The sequence below is a fragment of the Sarcophilus harrisii genome, chromosome 1 (assembly GCF_902635505.1).
Source record: "Sarcophilus harrisii chromosome 1, mSarHar1.11, whole genome shotgun sequence".
NCBI lineage: Eukaryota > Metazoa > Chordata > Mammalia > Dasyuromorphia > Dasyuridae > Sarcophilus > Sarcophilus harrisii.
The window spans coordinates 545,386,478-545,407,148 of NC_045426.1; the positions used below are offsets into that span (position 1 = coordinate 545,386,478).

The following is a 20,671-nucleotide window of genomic DNA, read 5'->3' on the forward strand; positions in this document are numbered from 1 at the left end:
TGGGAAGAGGTGTGGTTAAATAATCATCAATAAGAAAAGAGTTAGGAGTCTTGGTGTAAAGTAAGCAACTATGTGGAATGTCAGCCATAAAAGGTTATTGGGTCTTGGGGTACAAGCTTGTATAGCACCTTAAGGTAAAGAATTTAGTAAAAGTATTTTACTTTTACTAGTAAAGAATTTTACTGAAATCATCTCACTATGAGTTTTACAACTACTCTATGTGACAGGTATTAAAATCATATCCATTTTATAGATAAAGAAAATGATGTACCCACAATTGCACAGTAAGTGTGAGAGACTGGATTTGTATCCTGGTATCTTCTTATTTCAAGGGCACAAATAGATTGCCCTTGAAAAGGGAAAAGGTAATCAAAGGATATCAGAGACATTAAATGATCTGGTATAAACCCTTCTTTTGCACAAGAGGAAATGTAGCTTTTGACTTTGTCTCCCCACTCCTTCTCCTTCCCCTCTTGGCTTCCATGATTCTGAATTCTCTTGGTTTTGTATTGTCCTGCTTTTCTTACTATTGTTTTTGATTCCTTTTGTTGTAGCATCACCCATATCCCTCCTTTTAAGTGTAAATGTCCCCCAGACTCTGTTCTGAAACATATTGTATTTTTTGTTACTGTTTTCTCTGCCTTGGCACTTCCATATGCTTCCTTGGATTCAATTATCATCTCAAACCTATGACTTCTGTATATCTATCCAACTCTCATCCCTCGCCTGAACATGCTCAACATGGACAATTGTCTACTAATTATCACCAACCTGAATGTTCTATCAGTATCTCAAATTGAACATGTCTGAAGTGAAACACATTATCTGCCTTCTAAACTCCTCCAAGTTTCCCTATTTTTGATACATTACCCAGGTTCACAACTCTTTTTCCTTGACTCCTCACTCACGTGACCCTAATATATCCAAATAGTTGGCAAGTCTTTTCACTTCTCAGTTCTATTTCCATAACTTATCTTGCATTCATCCCCTTCTCTTTATTTGCATGACCACTACTTAGTTTGGGTCCTCATAACCTCTGACTTGGACTATTAAAAAGAGCCTTTTAATTGACTACCCTACTTTCATTGTCTCTCTTCATAAATTGATACACCTGCCAAAATCATGCCAAATTAATTGTTTCTTAGACAGAAATCTGACCTCGGGGCTCTCCTATTTCAGAAGCTTCAGTTCCTACTTATTGTCTGCAAACCCCTCATCTTTGCATATATATATACAAAGTCTTTCATGGTCTGATCCTTGCCTATCTTTCCAGACTTATTTAAAATTATTCCTTTTCATGAATGATACATTCTAGCCAGACTAGCCCATTTACTATTCCCTGAGCTTGACATTGTCTCTATCCCCCATGCCTTTACATCAGCTGTCATTTATACTTGGAATACACTCTTTTCTCTAGCTTCATGCTAGAGTTTCTCCAGCCCTTCAAATCTCCAGCCTTTCAAATCTCCCGCTTCCTTCAGGGCATCCTCAGCTCAAGTGTCAGTGCTTGAACCCTCTTCCATATATTTATGTATTTAAATCTTATATCTTCCAAAATGTAAATTTCTTGAGGGCAGAGACATTTCAGTTTTGTATTTGTGTCCCAATACTTTAGCACAGTACCTCACACATAACAGGCATTTAATAAATGCATGTGGAATTGAACTAAATCTTATCAGCCTTTACTAGGTCAGTGTTGTTGTCTAGCCAGCAGGGGGAGCATAGAACATTTAATTTGAGGATAATCTTTTTGAGGAGCACTTTTGGTATAGCTTGTGACCTTGATGTGGGAAGAGATGGGTCAGGGATGAGGTGAGTTGGGGGTGAGAGGAAGAAAGAGAGTATATGTGGGGGTATGCAAATACATATGTATGTATATACATATCTACATATACATTTATATTCCCTTTGGTAGATTTAAAAATAATAAATAACTGTTAAAACCATCACAGAAAAAAAAGGAAAGGGTAGTGGTACTTGAGGTATTTAAAATTAGGTTATAATTTAGATTAATGTATGTTGATAGATTTAATTTCAATGTTAACATTTAAAATGCTGCAAAATTATCAAAAAAATAACAGTTACTTGGGCATTATGTCTTGGGCATTATAGGTCAGTCTGGAAAAAGCTCTTTATCCACACACTTTATAAAGGCAGCAATTGCCAAAACTCAGTTTCAGGCACAAATTAAAATACACTCTCTTATCATCTTAGATCTTACACATCATCCTCAATTTCCATAAATATCTACTCGATAAAGTACCTCTCTGCCTTTCAAGGAGTGCTCTTATTGATTAAAAGTCCTTTAGTGTGAGATGTCACCTCTAACATCGATCATGGAAGTGAGTAAGGGAGTGGGGGAGGGAGGGACTTCCAAAGTCAGATTGTACAGTTTTACCTCTTATATTAAGTAGAGCAAAAACCTTTGTTGTTGTTGGTTGATTTATTTATTTTAGTCTTTATATTCACAGTCTATAGCACAAAGCTGTAGGTACAGCAAAAATTTAACAAATAATTCTGTATTTGGATCTGCCCTTGAAAGAATTTGCATAAGAAATACTAAACTCTAGCCAAAAATAAAAACAAAAACTGACAACCAATACCAGAAAATTCTAAGTGAGACTTGAGAAGGGAAATGCAGTCCTATAGAAGGGAAGAGTTGGGTGGGGCCAGATGAGTAAGTACATCATTTGCTCCTGCAAAAAAGGAAAGCATTGAATAATATCTCTTTCTTCTTCTCCCCTGACTCTCTTAACTGAGAAGGGATAGAATAACTGCTCTTGTTTTTAAGCCAGGTAAAAAAGAGTATATAGATGAGGGATGCCAGCAGCAAGTTTCTGCTAAGACTATTTTAAATTGCAAAGCTTCAGTTCTTATTACTTCTCCAGGCCTGTGGCACCGATTGCTAACTTGAGCCATTGTTTCCTGTAGAAATTAAATTCAATCTGCTTCTTGTTATAGTCATTTTTATTGGTTTGCTAAATGTTCTGCCCTTGTCCAGGTGGAAACCTGTTTGTTACAGGAAACAGCTGAGCTGAGTTGTGGTGACTCATGGTTCAGTGGTTACTAAGAAACAGAAATAAGATCCAGTAAAGAACTAGCTCTGGGATCACCATCCTGGTGCCTTCATAGTTTTAAGAATGCAAGTATAGTTGATCTGAAGGAGGTTCCCTTCCTTTTGGATTTCTTGGTTTGAGTTGATGCTGAGTGGACATTTTTACAGATATTAAGAGAAGAAGGGGGAGAAGAGAAGGAAAAGGAGTAGCCAATAAGCAAGCCCTCCCAGGAAAGCTTTAAAACTGCCAACCCTATTATGTAAAGAAATAAGATCAGTCCTTGTCAGCTTGCAGCAATTCTTTTGCACGTTGGTAATGAATGGTAATACTACTCAGGCTGAGAATATATTTTAGAGATGGAATTATTTGTGACTCCTCATCCTGAATTCCAGGGAGGGGTATTATAGGTGTGTGTTTGTATGTATGTGCTAAGGAATCTTAACTAATAAATGTTTAACATGGACCCTGGAAGATGATAAGAATGCAGAAGTAAACCTTTGAGATTGTTTCAAGAAATCTCATTTGCAGCCCATGGATCTTTTGGGAGCTCATATAGTTGTCCTGAACTTAAAGACTTAGAGTACCCTTCCCATGGATTTTGTCCAGTCACCCAGGGAGGTTGCAAAGGGTAAGATGTGTGTTTAAGGCAAGGGGAAAAGATGGGGTTAATCCTGAAGAGAGAGTATATGGGATGCAGAGTGTCCTGACCACAAAGACTGAGAAATGAATTATGAGGAGAAGTTGTTTTAACTACAACAAAATTATTGTTTGTAAAGGTTCTGATTTGGTTTCATGATGTGTAAACTGACATGGCTGGTGTTGTCTCTAATACTATGACTATAAATAGGATCTTGGCAATATTTTTAATAACTAAAGAGCTCTTCTTAATTTTGTTTGGGATTCCCTACCCCACCTCCGGGATTGATATTGTGATTTCCTCTCCCTCCTTCCTTCCCCCCTGCCTCACTGCCCCCTTTCTTTTTCCAGAATCCAGAGCAGCTGTTGGAAGATTGTGCTCCTAGGGAGATGATTCCTCATGAAGTCTCTGGATCCCCTTCAGAAATCAAATGCGACTTTCCATTTACCAGACTGAAACCAGAATTAGCCAGACAGTGAAGCAATCACAGTGGAGGGGGGACGGCGAAAAATGAAATCCAACCAAGAACGGAGCAATGAATGCTTGCCTCCCAAAAAACGTGAGATTCCTGCCACTAGCCGGCCATCGGAGGAGAAGCCAGTGGTCGTGCCAAATGACAACCACAGGGCCGAGAGCTTAACATGGCTACCCAGCACTCAGAGTGGACAAGGCAACATGGGGGGGAGGCCTGGTCCTGGGGGGACCTCGACAGCAGAGCTTGGTTTACAGCAGGGAATAGGTTTACACAAATCACTGTCCACAGGGATGGATTACTCTCCACCCAGTGCCCCCAGGTCTGTTCCAGCCACTACCACGCTCCCTGCGGTTTATCCTCCCCCACAGTCAGGGACCCCAGTGTCCCCTGTGCAGTACACACACTTGCCGCACACTTTCCAGTTCATTGGGTCCTCCCAGTATAGCGGGCCCTATGCTGGCTTCATCCCCTCCCAGCTGATCTCCCCTCCAGCCAACCCTGCCACCAGTGGCGTGGCCTCTGCCGCCGTGGCCACCACGCCATCGCAGCGCTCCCACCTGGAGGCCTACTCCACTCTGCTAGCCAACGTGGGCAGCTTGAGCCAGCAGCCAGGGCATAAGGTTGAGCAGCAACAGCATTTGATCAGGACTCCAGGGCTTATCACGGCAGGATCCCCACCACCCACCCAACAGAACCAGTATGTCCATATTTCCAGCTCTCCCCAGAATGCTGGGCGTACCATGTCCCCTCCAGCCATCCCAGTCCACCTGCATCCCCATCAGACAATGATCCCCCACACGCTCACCCTGGGGCCTTCCTCTCAGGTGGTGGTGCAATACACAGACTCTGGTGGTCATTTTGTTCCCCGGGAATCCACTAAGAAGGCGGACAGCAGCAGGCTGCAGCAGGCCATGCAGGCCAAGGAGATGCTGAATGGAGAGATGGAGAAGAGCCGGAGATATGGAGTCCCCTCCTCAGCAGACCTGGGCCTCATGAAGGCAAGTGGGAAGGCGGCCTCTCACCACTATGAAACCAGACACGTCGTGGTCCACTCAGGCCCCGCTGACTACAGCACCCGCGACGCCTCGGGCGCGCGGACCTCCGTGATGGTCCTCCCCAACAGCAACACACCTACCACAGACATGGAAGTCCAACAGGTCACTCACCGAGAGGCCTCCCCGTCCACCCTCAATGACAAAAGCAGCCTCCACCTGGGAAAGCCCAGCCACCGGTCTTACGCTCTGTCCCCGCAGCAGGCTCTGGGCCCCGAGGGCGTGAAGGCCGCAGTGGCCACACTGTCCCCACACACTGTCATCCAGACCACCCCCAGTGCTTCAGACCCTCTCCCCGTTGGACTTCCGGCCTTCTATGCAGGGACTCAGCCACCCGTCATCGGCTACCTGAGCAGCCAACAACAAGCAATCAGCTACGCCGGCAACCTGCCACAACACCTGGTGATCCCCGGGACCCAGCCTCTGCTCATCCCCGTGGGCGGCGCTGACATGGAGCCGTCCGGGGTAGCCCCTGCGATCGTCACTTCCTCTCCACAGTTTGCAGCAGTGCCTCATACATTTGTCACTACCACCATTCCCAAGAGCGAGAATTTCAGCGCCGAGTCCCTGGCCACTCAGGCAGCCTACCCAGCCATGGTGCAGGCCCAGATCCACCTCCCCGTGGTCCAGTCCATTGCATCTTCCACAGCGGTTCCCCCAACACTGCCCCCTTACTTCATGAAAGGGTCAATCATCCAACTGGCCAATGGAGAGCTAAAGAAGGTGGAGGACTTGAAAACAGAAGACTTCATCCAGAGTGCTGAGATTAGCAACGACCTGAAAATAGACTCCAGCACCGTAGAAAGGATTGAAGACAGTCCTACCCCAGGCATTGCAGTGATCCAGTTTGCAGTGGGAGAACATCGAGCACAGGTAATATCTACCCCAGACCTCCCTCACAGAAAGGGGCACTAATACACCCTCTTCAAAATGCTCCACTTTTTTTCTTACAAGATGGACAGACTTCTTGGCCAAGCTTGGGGGAAATTATCTTCTCACCTGTGCTTAGGAATAAGTCCCATGTAAGGGTCTATCTTCTCTAAGCCTAAATAACCAACCTATTTTTCCTATTTCAAGAGGAAATGAAGCAATAGGTGAGGAAGGATGGTGAAGTAAACTGGTATTGTATTTAGAGTCAGGGGGTAAATCCTAGCTTTGACTCTTATATCAGTGTGACTGAGCAAATTTCTCTGAGGTTTAAGTTCCCTCATGTGAAAAATGATAGAATCATACTAGAAGACCCTTAAGGTCCCTTCTGCCTTTAAATCATCTTATGAAGGTCAATGAGTCCCTGTAGCACACTGCTACATCAGTGAAACCAGATCTACAATGAGTGAGCTTCCTGACTGTAGGAACTATGAATTGCAAGAATAGGATGACACCTAAAACTGAGACACCATTAAATGTTTCCCTTCCTGCTTTCCATGCATTCCTTCCCTCTTTCCTACCCTTTCCCTAAATCCTTTGAAATCACTTATTTTGATAGCTCATTTGTAAAGAAAAGCAATGACCTTGTTCAGTTTGTTTTAAATCAGTTGTTAGGTCAAATGGCTTTGATTTAATCAACACTTGAAATTTCCATGACTAGAAATCAAAGAATCTTCTTGAAATGTTTCTATTGAATACTTTGAAGGAACAAAAATAGTACAGAATCCCCTTCACATTTTAAGTGGTTTAAAGGGAATAGAGTTGATATGTTGAAAACTTAAGGCTCATACATGGTGCTGCATTTGAATTGATGTGTTTGTGTGTGTGTGTATTTGTGTGTGTTTTAAAGAGAAAAATTAAGAAGATTGGGATGGGAGGAATGATAACTTTACAATATATTTTCAGAAGTTTTACTTGAATGATCCAAAGTAATGGTCTTATTAGTTTTAGGTGCTATCCCATCTATTACTGAGTATTTCAGGACCCAGATTTAACCATCCCAAATTTCCTGACTCTGTTACAAATATTTTTCTGCATGATACTTACAGTGATACTATTGTTGTTGTTGAGTTGTGCCTGATTCTTTGTGATCCCATTTGGGATTTTTTTTTTTTGGTAAGGATGGTAGATTAGTTGGCTATTCCTTCTCAAGCTCAAGCTATGAGGCAAATAGAGTTACGTGACTTGCCCAGGGTCATACAACTAGTAAATCTCTGAGGCCAGATTTGAATTCATGAAGATTAAGTCTTCCTGATTCCATGCTCAGTACTACCTAGCTGCCCTTGTCTATAATGATACCCAGGAAGATTTTGAAAAGTTCAAATCTTTAAAAAAAAAAAAAAAGACATTTTAATTATATTTATTTTTTAAAAACAACAGTAAACATGAATTTCTCAAAGTTTAACATCTTTCTCCATTTTAATACTTACCTCTTCTTGAGGGTTAAAAAAAAGTTTTAAAAAGATAACAAACAGTGTAGCACATAGCACAAGTAACCTTTAATAAGTAGGGCACCTCTTGGTTCATTGTCTGAACTAAGCCTGTAGAGTAAACACACATCTCTCTTTTAAATGTGGATTGAACTAGGGTTTTCCTGGCATTTTAAAGTTTTTTTTTAATTTTTGAGTTTCAAGAATTGTGAACCCCTCTTCATAGAACTCCTAGGATAGAAACTCTCTGCCCTATTCATATTAACAACTTATTTGTGACTTAGGATCTTAGAGAGTTGCCCAGGTAACTTTTTCAGAGGTCACTCATCTAAGCCAAGCTTGCCCCCATGAACAACTCTCTTATTACTATAGTTTTAGCAATAGTGATTTTGAAAAGGAAATCCATCATAAAAAATATTCCTTGATAGTTTTTTTTTAAGAGACAGAAGAAAGGGAAGTAATATGTTACTTAGTATATACATGATAAATCCCCAATGGCATCAGTAGCATATGATTATGTAACCTTCACATTCCTTTTCAGGTTTCATGATCCGCTAGGCAGCTCTTAGTAAGGAAATATCTATTTGTATTTTTCCCTCTTCAGTACTCTTCAAAATGAGAATGTAAGAGAGAGAATATCAGCTTCCACATGGAGTCATCTCTTTGCTCTCATTTCTCTCCTTGCAGCCAGACCACTAGTCACACTGCAGAGGTGCAAATTAGAAGGTAGACTTTGTGTGGAATCTTGTTCACAGATCTGTCAGCACAGCCCCCTGTGTTGTCACAGTGCATGCTGGGAAAATCTTCTATATAGAAGGGAAGAACATGATGTGCACTGCTAAAAGGGGTGTCGTGGATTTCTTGCAGTAAGAACAGAATTGCAAGACACCAACTCCACAAACGATTTGTCACCTTCCTGAGAGCCATATCAGAATCAGGCTTACATCATCACAGCTAAAATACTTCACCAGCTGTGTTTCTCACAAGGGATGGCTCCAGAGTCCGCAGAAAAAGTCACACAGAAGTATGACTAATCTATGGGCTTAATTTAGCTTTTATACTGTGGGAGTCCCTGTCCAGCTCTGTGGTGTCTCTCAGTGTGGAATTTCTTCTCGATGCCTGAGGAATCCATTTTATCTCAGTGGGTAAAAAATTGACAATGCTTCCAACCATGGGACATTATTTAGGTAAATTATCAGAATTACAATGTTTTGTGATGTTTTGCTTTTTTGTGGGGAAGAGAGGAAAGAGTGATCAAAAATGAATAGAATTAGCATCTTATGGCTAAATTCTCAAAAAAAGAAAAGTTCTAAAATATTTATTTTCACAAAAATTCCTACCTTTATTATTCTATGTATCTTTTTGTTTCATTCTTAGGTGCAAAATAATTGTGCATCTTTTCCATGTTCTTTAACTCATTGATTACAAAAGTAGAGTTTGGCACTGACCTATAAGTTGACAAGTATGAGCTCTAGTCTCAGCTCTGCAGCTTTTTAGTATTGTGACATTGGACAAGGCAGTACATTTCTCTGAGCCTTATCTTTCCTTATTTTATATTTTCATTTCCATCCAACAGATGGATTGATCTGTTGCATTCCCTCCACTGGGAGATAAACAAATTGAAGAAGAGCTTTTATCCTCATAGGACTTAAAGTTTCTTAGGGAGATTTGGCACATGCACAAATAATTTTAACATAAAAAAAAAAACATCTTATAAGTACATAAATAAAAGAAGTGTACAAGCAATCTAGAGCTCAAGGAGAAGAGGTTATTACCAACATTACTGGCATTACAGTAAGTTTAAAACATTGCTTAGATGGTTAATCAAGCACCCCAGGATTAAATCTTTAATAGTCCCTTCAAGCTCCAAGTTTCTTTGCTTCTCTTCCTGTCTTAAAAAAACTCTTTGTAGTTTTACCAATACTGACCATCACCACAGATAACCTTCATAGGGTGGGGGAGATATGGGGAGATATGCTATTGTCCTACCTTCATTTTAGATTACAGTAATAAGGTGGTACAGTGGACAGAGCTTCAGATCTGGAGTCAGTTCAAATGTAACCTCAGATACCTATTGGCCATGTGATCCTATCCAAGTCACTTAACCCACCTTGCCTTAGTTTCTTCATTTACAAAATGAGTTAACTGCAAACAATGCCATTATCTTTGTGAAGAAAACTCCATATGGGGTCATGAAGAGTCAGACGACTGAAATAACTAAACAATGACATGTTAGATTGGCTTATGCAGAAAAAATCAAACCCATACAGTATAAAATGTGGGCTTATTTTATTTTTAAGGAGTCAAGTTTTTAATTATTGCTGTGGAAAGATGCTGTAAAATGTTCTCTCCAGTTGAAGTTCCAGACACTGAAATATGACCAAAAAAAAAAAAAAATCCTTCACACATTCACTACAGTCTCTGAAGTTTCACCATTCCCAACACAGTATTCCTTCATGGACACAATTTCTTCTCCTTTCCCAAACCTTGTTGTTTCTCACTGTTCATTAGTCTACAGAACAAAAGGAGAAACAAAAGAAAGTTTTAGTCATTACCCACTACTAGCCACTGCAGGCATTCACTTGGCCTTTTTACAATCACTGTGCATTCACTAATTATTCTAGTCAAAGGGTCAGCATACACTCTTTTTAGAAAGACGGTAATCACTGGCATGAGCCGCCCACCACTCAGAGCCAGCAGGTCTGTGGCCATAAGGTCTTTTGTTGGTGGGTGAGCAATCCAGTGTTCTGGCAGACAGAACTTGCTTTCTTGTGAGTCACTGCCTACTGTGATGCCCCTAATGCACAGATATGTGTTGTATAGCAGCCTCCTTCCCTTGAGCTAGAGCATCATCATCAATTGAAACAGCTGCAACCTAGAAAAGAAGGGGTAAGCATCACAGAGTGACTTCTTCCACATTGGGTAAAGTGGGTAGGGAACATAATGAGTCTTTTGAACTTGATCTTCCCTCATTATGTTGTCTGTGTCCTCCAGTCTAAGCCTCTCGAAGAAAAGTAGTTTTATACCAAAATGCTGACAGAGAAGACTTAATTTAACTAAAAACACAGTAGATTTCTTAACCCTGTTTTACTCAAGTAATTTATAATAAGAAATGACCAATTTTAGGCTACACATGTTTACATCTTAAAAGAAGGGAAACTGAAAAGCTCATTTTCATGAAAGCCTATGTCTAACTTAACAATAAATGGTAAATCATAAACAGAGAAAATAACAGTAGATTAGGGATTTTAGAACTAGATATTTTTTTCTCTACCACCCTACCCATTTTGTCTATTCCATCATATCAACCCCATAGAAAAACAAACAAAATAAATACCAAATGTACTATCTTTCCTGTCCCCACACATATACCTTTTGGGACAGCATGCTATAGGATCATAGAGGTAGAGGTGAAAATAACCATTAGAAACATTAAGTCCAACCACTTCCTTTTTCAAAAAAGACCTAGAGAGGTTAAAGGATTGCTCAAGGTAAGTATCTCAGGCAAGATTTGAACTCGGGCCTTTGTGACTCGAGGTCCAGTGCTCTATCCAATGCAGTATACTGGCTCTCTGTTTTTTGTTTTGTTTTTTTTTAATTGTTTAAAAAGAGAATCATGGAACTTAAACTTGTAAAGCACATCAGCAGCTATTCTAGTATATATGTCTATGTATGCCCCATCAGGATCCCCACTGTAATAGACTATAACAGTCTAATTACTAATTACAGACTAATAACAGTCTATTACAGAGAACAGTAAAACACCCAACAAGAGCTGACCTTTAGGCCAGGGATATAGATGTCTCATCCTAAACAAATGAAAAGACCCAAACCGAAACTGTCCAAGTGGATTCCTGCTTCCAGGAAGACTTGGTCACCCACAGAAGGACCTGTGGCTGGCTACTTCTCCCTTGCTTCCATACAAAGACTAGGGGATTCTTTGTCTTGACCACTAATCAGTCTTCTTTCACTAACGTTCACACATATAAAAATTATATTATTTATATTATAATAAATTATAATTTTATATATATAAATATAATAAATTATAATAAATATCATTTATAAAATGTTTCAAGATTGTTGATTCTTCTCAATGATTATTTCTTAAATATTATACTTTATGTATCATAAAAACCTGTCTGTTAACTTCCTAGATCCTTAGTGACTGTTTCCTTTACTTGACTAGGCAACTGCTTAATATATCCCAGGCTCTTGTTCTCTGTCTCCTGTGTTTGTGTGTGTGTATACGTGTGTGTGTGTGTGTGTGTGTGAATGCTAGGGAAAGGAGACTGATTAGTGTGTGTCTTTTGGTGTCCTAAAGCACCATGCCTACCAATGGCTTTTATTCTACTCCACTATTTTTTAATTTGACTGCTGTGGACTATGAGTCATCAATGGCAGCTTTATGCATTTCATGGATTAGTTAGCACCTAAAAATAACTGGAGACTTAATGCAAACAGCATATAAGCCCACACAGTCTTTTAGCCGCCAATATGCATCTGTTTGCCAACCTTGCAATATACTAACCAGACTTCAAATCAAGGAATATGGAGTGGGCACCTACTGTGAGTGGCAGTAATGTGCTGAGTTCTGGGGAAGGATCCTGCTTGACCTTAGCAATGCCTTCCTGGTGACAATTGTGTCTGTCCTTGTCAGCATTCTCATACAGACAGTAAGTAGAAGAATGACAATCACAAGTGTTTTTGTGACCATGGGATCATAGATCTAGAGATGAAAGGGACCTCAGAGACCATCTAGTCTAAATTCATCATTTTATGGATGAGAAAACCGAGACCCAGAGTTTAAGTAATTTATCTAAGGTCTGAGATAGGGTCAGAAAGAGAATTTGAATCAAAGTCTTCTGACTCAAGGGCCAGTGTTTTTATATTGTTTTGCTCTTCTACTAAAGCTAGTCTTTATGTTAAACATCTATGCCAATTTAGTGGAGTAGAGAAGTGAGCATCATTTTTTTTCAACGTGCATGTTTTTTGATTGAGTTTTTATCAGTGCCTTCTTTAGGTATCAGGTCTCTGTGGAAACTCTGTAGATCCCCAGGAAAAAGGAAGTGGGACCATTTGAATGCATGTTTTAGTCCAGTGAAAAACGGTCATGTCAGAATCCCTTTTCATCTACACCTCCTGATTTGTCAAATGAAGCATGGCAGAGAGCCAGCACTTAAGGTCCTAATGTGCATGTCTTAGCACAATCAAAGCTTTGTGTGACCGTAGTTTGTGTTCCATGTCCTGATGGAATTTTCATTTAAAGTTTGTGTTTACAGCATGGTTTGTCAGCATCATTTGGGTGCCCACCAGGACATGGGTTTACTGAACAACCTGAAAGGCTTCCAGCAAACACTGAGTCACACTTGGAATTAGCATGATTAAGTGACTTAAATAGAAACACTCACAAATATTCTCATCTTCCACAGAAAAGTTTTGACTGTTTTTATTAATGATTTTTAAACACTGAAATAAATAGATCTCTCTCTCTCTCATCCCCTTCACCACTGACACAGGATTCTCTGGTTTTAATAGTTTCAAAAGGATGCTTAAGAAAAGGGGACTTAAAAGAGAAGTGGGCTCTTCTCTACAGGTATAAACAAGATGAAATCATACCAATGGAACCCAAATGAGTAGGTTTCAATTTCACAGACTCTCCAAGGCAAAATCAAAACCTGAAAGAAGGGTGCCTGCCCGGTGGCCCAGCCTGAGAGTGACTTCTTTACTCTCCAGCTCTAGGCAGGATATTCCTATTTTGGAGAGCACCAGGCATAAAACAGATGCCCTTCCCATTTGTGAAAACATGGCCTTCTTGGTAGGGAAAAGGGAGACATATTTTAACAACAGACGTTTTGTTTTCTCTGCATCTTGTTTCTGGTGATGTGTACATATGTGTGTATATACACATAGATTAATCTAAGGCTGAAATATACAATCAAACAAAATATAAATATATGTGTGTATATGTAGAGCTGCTTGGATAAAGAAGATGTTTACTGTTGGTTTTTTTCATGCAATTTTATACTCCCCAGGACCTGGCTCTTTTTCTCTCCCTCCCTCCCCTAATACACACACACACACACACACACACACACACACATACAGAGTATGTGTTTAATACCTCCAGGTTAATTTCTTGATTGATTATACAAACACTGGATTTGGAAATTGCATAGAAGATGAGTTACCAGCCAGTCAGGTAGATGATATATAATTAGGTCTTCTTTAGATAACATCAGGTAAGGATTTCCTTTCCACCCTGGTGTTTCTTTTATGAATGAGCACATGAACTGGTGATGCAGCTAGATCTTATGGTAGGTTGGGAAAGGAAGGGTGCTTTATTATAAAAAGCAGCAGCAGCAGCAGGGAGAGGAAGTTTGGCAGAGTGAAAATCACATGGGATTATACAATTAGAACACAAAGGGATCTGAGATATAATCTAGTCCAACTCCATTTGTTTTACAGATGAGAGAACAACCCATCTAAGTTAAGCGACTTACTTAACGTTACCTAGGCAGTAAATGATAGAGCTATTATTTGAATTGAAGTCTTCTAACTCCCATTCTAGAGAATCAGTTCAAATCACAGCTTTGCTATTTTAACACTTATATAACCTCAAAAAAAGTCACCTAATCTACCTGGACTTCAGTCTCCTCATTTGTAAAATAAAGAGATAGGATGAGATGATCTTTAAGGTCATTTTCAGCAATAAATCCTATGATACTCAGTTTCTAGTTTCAGGTTTCATTAGATTAAAAAATATTAGGCTTAGAAGAGAAAATAAGTAGTGATGAGGCCAGAATAATAAATAGTAGATTAAAAGGGTGTTTGGAAAAGATGAATTTAGATGTTGATGTAAATACCAAAAAAAATGATTTTTCCAATTTGCCTTTGCTGTTGCAAGTCCTAAATGTATGTGCGTGCTATATATGGTGTGTGTGTGTGTGTGTGTGTGTGTGTATGTGTGTGTTAAAGGTGGGAAAGGGATGAGTAGGAAATTAAACCAAAAGATGAAAAATGAAGCCAACTTGATCTTTGTGTTATCTTGCTTTTCTTTAGTTCATCAAATGATGAACTAAATCAGATGAAAGGTTAAGATACTTAAAATGTACAGTACCATAAATAAAAGGAAGAAACATAGAAGCCACTAATATAAATAGGAAATAACTAAAATTTCATCAATAAAATCATAACTCATTATCTGACAAATGTTACTAAAGGGAAGAGAGAAATAGAGCAGCAAACTCATGACCAAGAAATATGGTCTTGGTCATAAGGGAGTTTAGCGTCTTCTACTCTCAAAATTCATTCTTGAGAGACAGGGTAGACCTATAGATTCTATTCAATTACAATGAATCAAGGTAAATAGAGTCAGTAGTAGTTGTGCCAAGAAAGTGAATGGCTTGCACAAACAGAAATGTACCCTGTGCTATTGATCTCAAAGGAGCGAGCCTATTGTTAGAACATTGCCCTCTGGTGGCAAATAGATATTATAGTATTCCTGAATGAGTGGGGAAAAAAATGTATTAAGCATTTATATTTTTCAAACACTACTTAAGTGCTAAAGATACAAACAAATAACGAACTAGTCTTTGCTATTAAGAAGCTCACACTTTAATTGAAGGAGATAATGCATGCAAAAAAGTTCAGCTTCAGGTTGCAAAGGAAAGCACAGAAGTCCTTATGGTTCAGAAGTGGGGCAAAAGGTAAGGTTCCAAGGTCCTAATATTATGTCAGTAGGTTAGATGACACCATGGATAATGGAGAGAAGGTTCATCCAGGCTGAGACAAGGAGACAGGACTTACAGGAAGGTATGAAGGACCTTAAGAGGAAATGAGAGGATAGAAACTAAGTTCTTCTGGTTCCCATCTCTCCAAAAAAAGTATCAGAGATTTTAGAGCTAGAAGGAATCTTAGAGGTCAGCTGGTCCAAATCATTCATTTTACAGATGAGGAAACAAAGATCCAGAGAGGTAAAAGTGTCTTACTCAGCATCACATAAATAAGCAGACCCAGTATTCAAACCCAGGTTTTATGATTGACTCCATATCCAACTCATTTTCCATTATCATGAGTTGTTTTGACTTGATAGACAAATGAGAACATTTGGTAACCAGGCAAATTGGGCTTTAACTTGTATAAAGATTTTTTATAATTCTACATATTTATGCCATCATTTTCTAAACATTACCCAAAACACATACTATTCTTATGTCTACATTTCCTATTTTTTATTCCCTCTCCATTCTTAGTATCCTTTCCTCTCTTACAACTGAAATCCCACTATATCCTTTAAGATCCAGCTGAAGTCCTTGTTCCATTAACTTTCTAGTACTCATTGACCTGTTACTCTTCTGAACTTCTGTAGCATTTTTGTTGCTATTCATATAATTCTGCACTACATTTTATATGTGGTAATGCCTGTTATCTGTAGTAAATATTTGTTGGAGTATATGTATTGTACCATGTATATATGACTGTCCTCTTATCCAGACTGTAAGGTTCCCCCAGAGCAAGAACTGTTTTCTACTCTCTTCTATTTTCCCACAATGACTTACATATAGTAAGCGCTAAGTATTTGTTGAATTGGTTTGAAAATGCAAAACCTAAAATAATTTAATAGTCAACAATTGGTCATTAGATAGTTATTGAGCTATCAGTGGAGGGGGAAGTGCTGTCGTAAAGACTTCAGTGGCTTAAAATAATATTACACATGCTTCCTAGCTTCAAAAGTAATATTATTATATAATCTCTATTCAATAGAAAATGGCTAGTTTAACTAACAGTAGTTTTTTTAGGTTTAGAATTCTAAGAGAACAGAACATAGCATTCATGTTCTTTTGGAAATTACTTTTGGTGAGTAATATTATCTTATGTTAAATTCACATTTGGGTTGTTTACAAATTCTGATTGTGAGCGCAATTCTGAGATATAAATTTATTCATTTTAAAGGTTTTGAAATGTTTTTTCACTACATAAAAGAAGATTTTTAAATGACAATGAGGGAGAAAACATATTTTAGCTAAATTCACATGGGAAATAGTTACCCAGATAATTCAGGTCCTCAAAAAACTGCTAGAGGGTTGGGGAGGGTAAAGGAGATGACATTCAGAATGAGTAATCCTTTTCAATTTGCTGTACTAATCAAGCTGTCTTCTTAAAAAGGAAGTTGGTATAAATTGCAGAATAAAAGATTTATACTTGATATTAGGAAAAGCAGTCAGACTTGTTCAAAACTAGAATGGATATAACATGAGATAATGAGTTCCCTGACTACAAGCAAAACCTAAATGACTACTTGTCTAAATTCATAGGGTCATAAATAGAGGACTAGAAGAGACCTTATTAGTCTATTAGTTCAGTCAGTTTTCAGAGGGAGAAATACAGGACAAATGCCTGCCCAAGGTCACTCAACTAGGAAGTAGCAGAATAGGGATTCAAAGATAGGTTACCACATCTAGCACCCATGTCCATTGTACCATGCTATCTCTATGATTTTTATAGAGAACATTTCTGTTGAGCTTCAAGCAGTTCTATGTCTCATATCTCTCATTGCCTTATCAGCTAACCTTCTAATCCATGCCTCCATTCCCTTTCCCCTCACTCAGTCCTAATTCAGTTATAATCAGGCTCCATACCCTAATTTGACTGATCCTGAAAGTTGCCAGTAATTTCTTAATTGCCAAATCTGATGGCCTTTTCTCAAGCTTCAGCCTCTTTGTCTTTTGTGCAGCCTTTGACACCATTGCCCACATTCTTCTCATAGATATTTTCTCCTCTCTAGATATTCATAGCTCTCTCTTCCTCTCACAGTCTCACTTAGGGAAAACTCCCATGAGATAATTTATCATTTCTGTGCAGATGATTCCCATATCTATATGTCTGACCCATTTCTCCTTAGCCCCATTTTCCTAGTACCAACTCTTTTGGGGGGGATATTTTGAACTGTATATCTTGCAGGCATCCTGAAGTTTATGTGTCTAAAGCAGAGACCATTATATTTTACCCAAAACCTTCTTCTCTTCTTTACTTCTCCATTTTTATTGAGTAGACTGCCATCTTCCACATCATCAAGGCTCTTAACTTCACTGTCATTGTCAACTTATCTTTCCACTTATTTACTCCATATAGTCAATCTGTTACCAAATCTTTTCATTTCTATATTCATAGTATCTCGTCTAACTGTTCACTTTTCCACACTTGCAAAACTTCCACCCTAGTATTTCTTTCATCATCTCATACCTGAACTATAACCGTAGCTTTCTCTGTGATCATCCTGCCTCAAGTCTCTTCTTACTCTATTTTTGGAGACTAAATGCCTCCAAAAACTTAGGAGTTTGTTAAATACAAACTCTTAAGAACTTTGCCCAGTCTTAGCTTTTCTGTTTTCTTATACTTTATTCCTTCCATTTATTCAATAATCCAGGAATACCTGTCTACCACTTTGCTGTTCCTCAGACATAATACTCTTATCTCTTGACTCCAGGTCTTTGAACTATTCACATGTATCTACTTCCTATACTCTTTCTACTTATATAACTGTTTTCCTTGCTTCCTTCTTTCCTTGGTGAGCTAAGTAGTTCATGGGATTCAAGTCTTGGGCAAAATGAGGAACACCTAAATTCAAATCTAGCCTCCAACATTTACTAGCCCTGTGACTTTGGACAAGTCATTTAACCTCAATTTCCTCAGCTGTAAAATGGATGTAAGAATAGTCCCTACCTCCCAAGGTTGTCATGAGGGTCAAATGAGATATTTGTAAAGTGTTTAGTGTAGTGCTTAACACATAGTAGGTATTTAATAAGTGCTTGTGTCATACATTCTCACTTTCTGCTGGTTATCTTTCCTGACCTCTCCTACTTCCTCTATTCACCCATTAATGTCTTTTTTCTGTGATTGCCTTCCACCAATCCTGTATAACTCTCATATGTATGTAAATAGTTTGCATGTTGTGTCCTCCATTAGAATAGGAGTTCCTTGAGGGCAAGAGCCACATTTTCACTTTAGTCATATCACTGGCATTTACCCCAGTGCCTGGCTGTAGTAAGTGCTTAATAAATGCTTGTTGACTAAGTGCATATATGATGTTATTAAATTTAACCTGAAGCTTTTATAAGAGTAGAGTCAGAGTCCCCACTTTTCTAGGACCATGAGGAATACCTTTGGAATGAGATATCCAGAATTTAAAAGGAAAGATAAAAGACTTTTGACATGAAAACAAAGATTTTTCTCTCATCCTCTCTCTAAACATAAGATATTGATATCAACATATTTAGTAGATTTAAAGTATGGCCTTTATTGTCCTTCTTCCCCTTTCCTCTCTTCTCCACAGTTCCTATAAGTATATTTTTGAGCTCTGAAATTACAGCAAAACTTCTCTCCCTACCACCCACTATTTGAGTTTTGTAATGAGAAGGAACAAAAAGCTACAAGTTTTCTAACTTGTAAGATGTCAGGAATAATTTAGGAAGTAATTGATCAAAGTGGTTCATCTATATTCTACCTCTTAGAGTGACAAATAACATATTCAGATATGAAAGCTTCTGAAAAACTCCATTCTAATGAGACTATAGAAACTTGACGAGGAAAATAATTTCTATACCAGAATTGCCATACAGATTTATTTGTGAGTATCAAATCAGTATTTCCTTCTTTATTCAGACCAAAAATGCAGATTGCTATGAAGTGCGTGTGCTTTTGTTAATGTCTTTAGATGGTTATATTGGTCTTTTTTTTCCATATGTAACATTACTTTGAAGAGATTAAATATTTCAGAGAAATCACCTGTCTCAAGTCCGCTTAAGCACACAACCACTTGATTTCCTATGGATGTTTTAGTCTGATCACTTATTGTTCAGACACTTCTTAGTTCAAAGCAGAAAAAGAACATGATCTCAGTCCATCAGCCTAATAAGCTAAAAATAACAGATAAAGATAAACTTTTCATCCTCACCCCCACAAAAAATGGTTGAATTAAGAGAAAATTTACTTAAGGAAATGGAGGCATTCAATCCATTTTCTTTTTTTCATCTCCTCCAGGCACATCACTACACTGTTCTACTTTGCAATGGGAAAAATTTCTTTCCTTCCCCTAAATGAAAAGATAGACATTAGTGGGGGCAAAGAAAATATGTGAGAGGATATACTTTCTCCCAATGGTACATTCAATCAGTAGAGGATTTTTCTTTGTGAAATTATGACAGTCTGATCTTCAATCTTAAAATCTTCCAGAAAGGGTATCTTTTGAAAGAACAGCTAGAAATAAGTAAGGATACAAAGGAATAAAAGGCAGGTGCTAAAATAGATGACTAAGGAAAAATGATGGTTCCTCAAACATGAAAAAATACCTGAATAAAAAAATATAGTTGTGGGAAAGGGATTAGTGGGACTATCCCACAAGCCATGGCTAGAAAGTGGGTCAAAATTAAAGTGAAAAAATTTTATTACAATATCCTCATTTCACCTCTTTAAGATATCAGTACACCGAGACTGTAACTTCTTCATGGCTCCATACCTTTAACTAGATCCAAATTAATTTGCATGGCAAAGAGAATGTTGGGAGGAAATCAGACTTAACTGTCCCAGTCTTCATTTATTATAAAAAAAAAAAAAAAATAGGTGGCCAAGGTATAGTAAGTGTAGCAGAGACAAGTTATGCCCTAATACTGTAGAATTGCTCATGTTGTCTGATGATGTTCTGGTGGTATTCTCGAATATTTATCATGTTATCTCTGCTTTTTTCTTAGATGCTCTAACCTTTGAGCTGTTCTCTGCATCCCTCTACCAAGGTGTGGTGACTAGAAAGTCCTTCTCCGACATAGTGGTTCAACCATTCTCTTCCTACATAGTTGAGACTGTGGTTCACGATACCTAGTCAAAGAAAACTAACAAAAGGTTGGGAGGGGGGAACCTCTCAGACTAAGATTATTCTTTAAACATTCTCTATCTGATATTGTTACAAGTGTCTAGTCTCAGACAGCTTATGTGACTTCTTAATTTCTTAAAATTAGGAAATTTCTTAAAACTTTATCATGATCCTTGTTGTTCCCATTATACTGAGTCTCAAAAAAAAAAATCTTTCCTGGGAACTC

The 20,671-nt window shown here is 38.6% G+C and overlaps 1 protein-coding gene across 5 annotated transcripts in view; it reads left to right on the forward strand.

The window, feature by feature from the left end:
- The window catches only part of ATXN1 (ataxin 1), a 508,201-nt gene that overhangs the window by 480,074 nt on the left and 7,456 nt on the right, over nucleotides 1–20,671 (forward strand). For all 5 annotated transcript variants that reach the window (XM_031946815.1, XM_031946814.1, XM_031946812.1 and 2 more), the window contains one exon: nucleotides 4,044–6,093. In XM_031946815.1, the coding sequence (XP_031802675.1) occupies nucleotides 4,204–6,093 (1,890 nt within the window). In that variant the 5' untranslated portion in view covers nucleotides 4,044–4,203. The remainder of the gene's footprint in view (nucleotides 1–4,043; nucleotides 6,094–20,671) is intronic.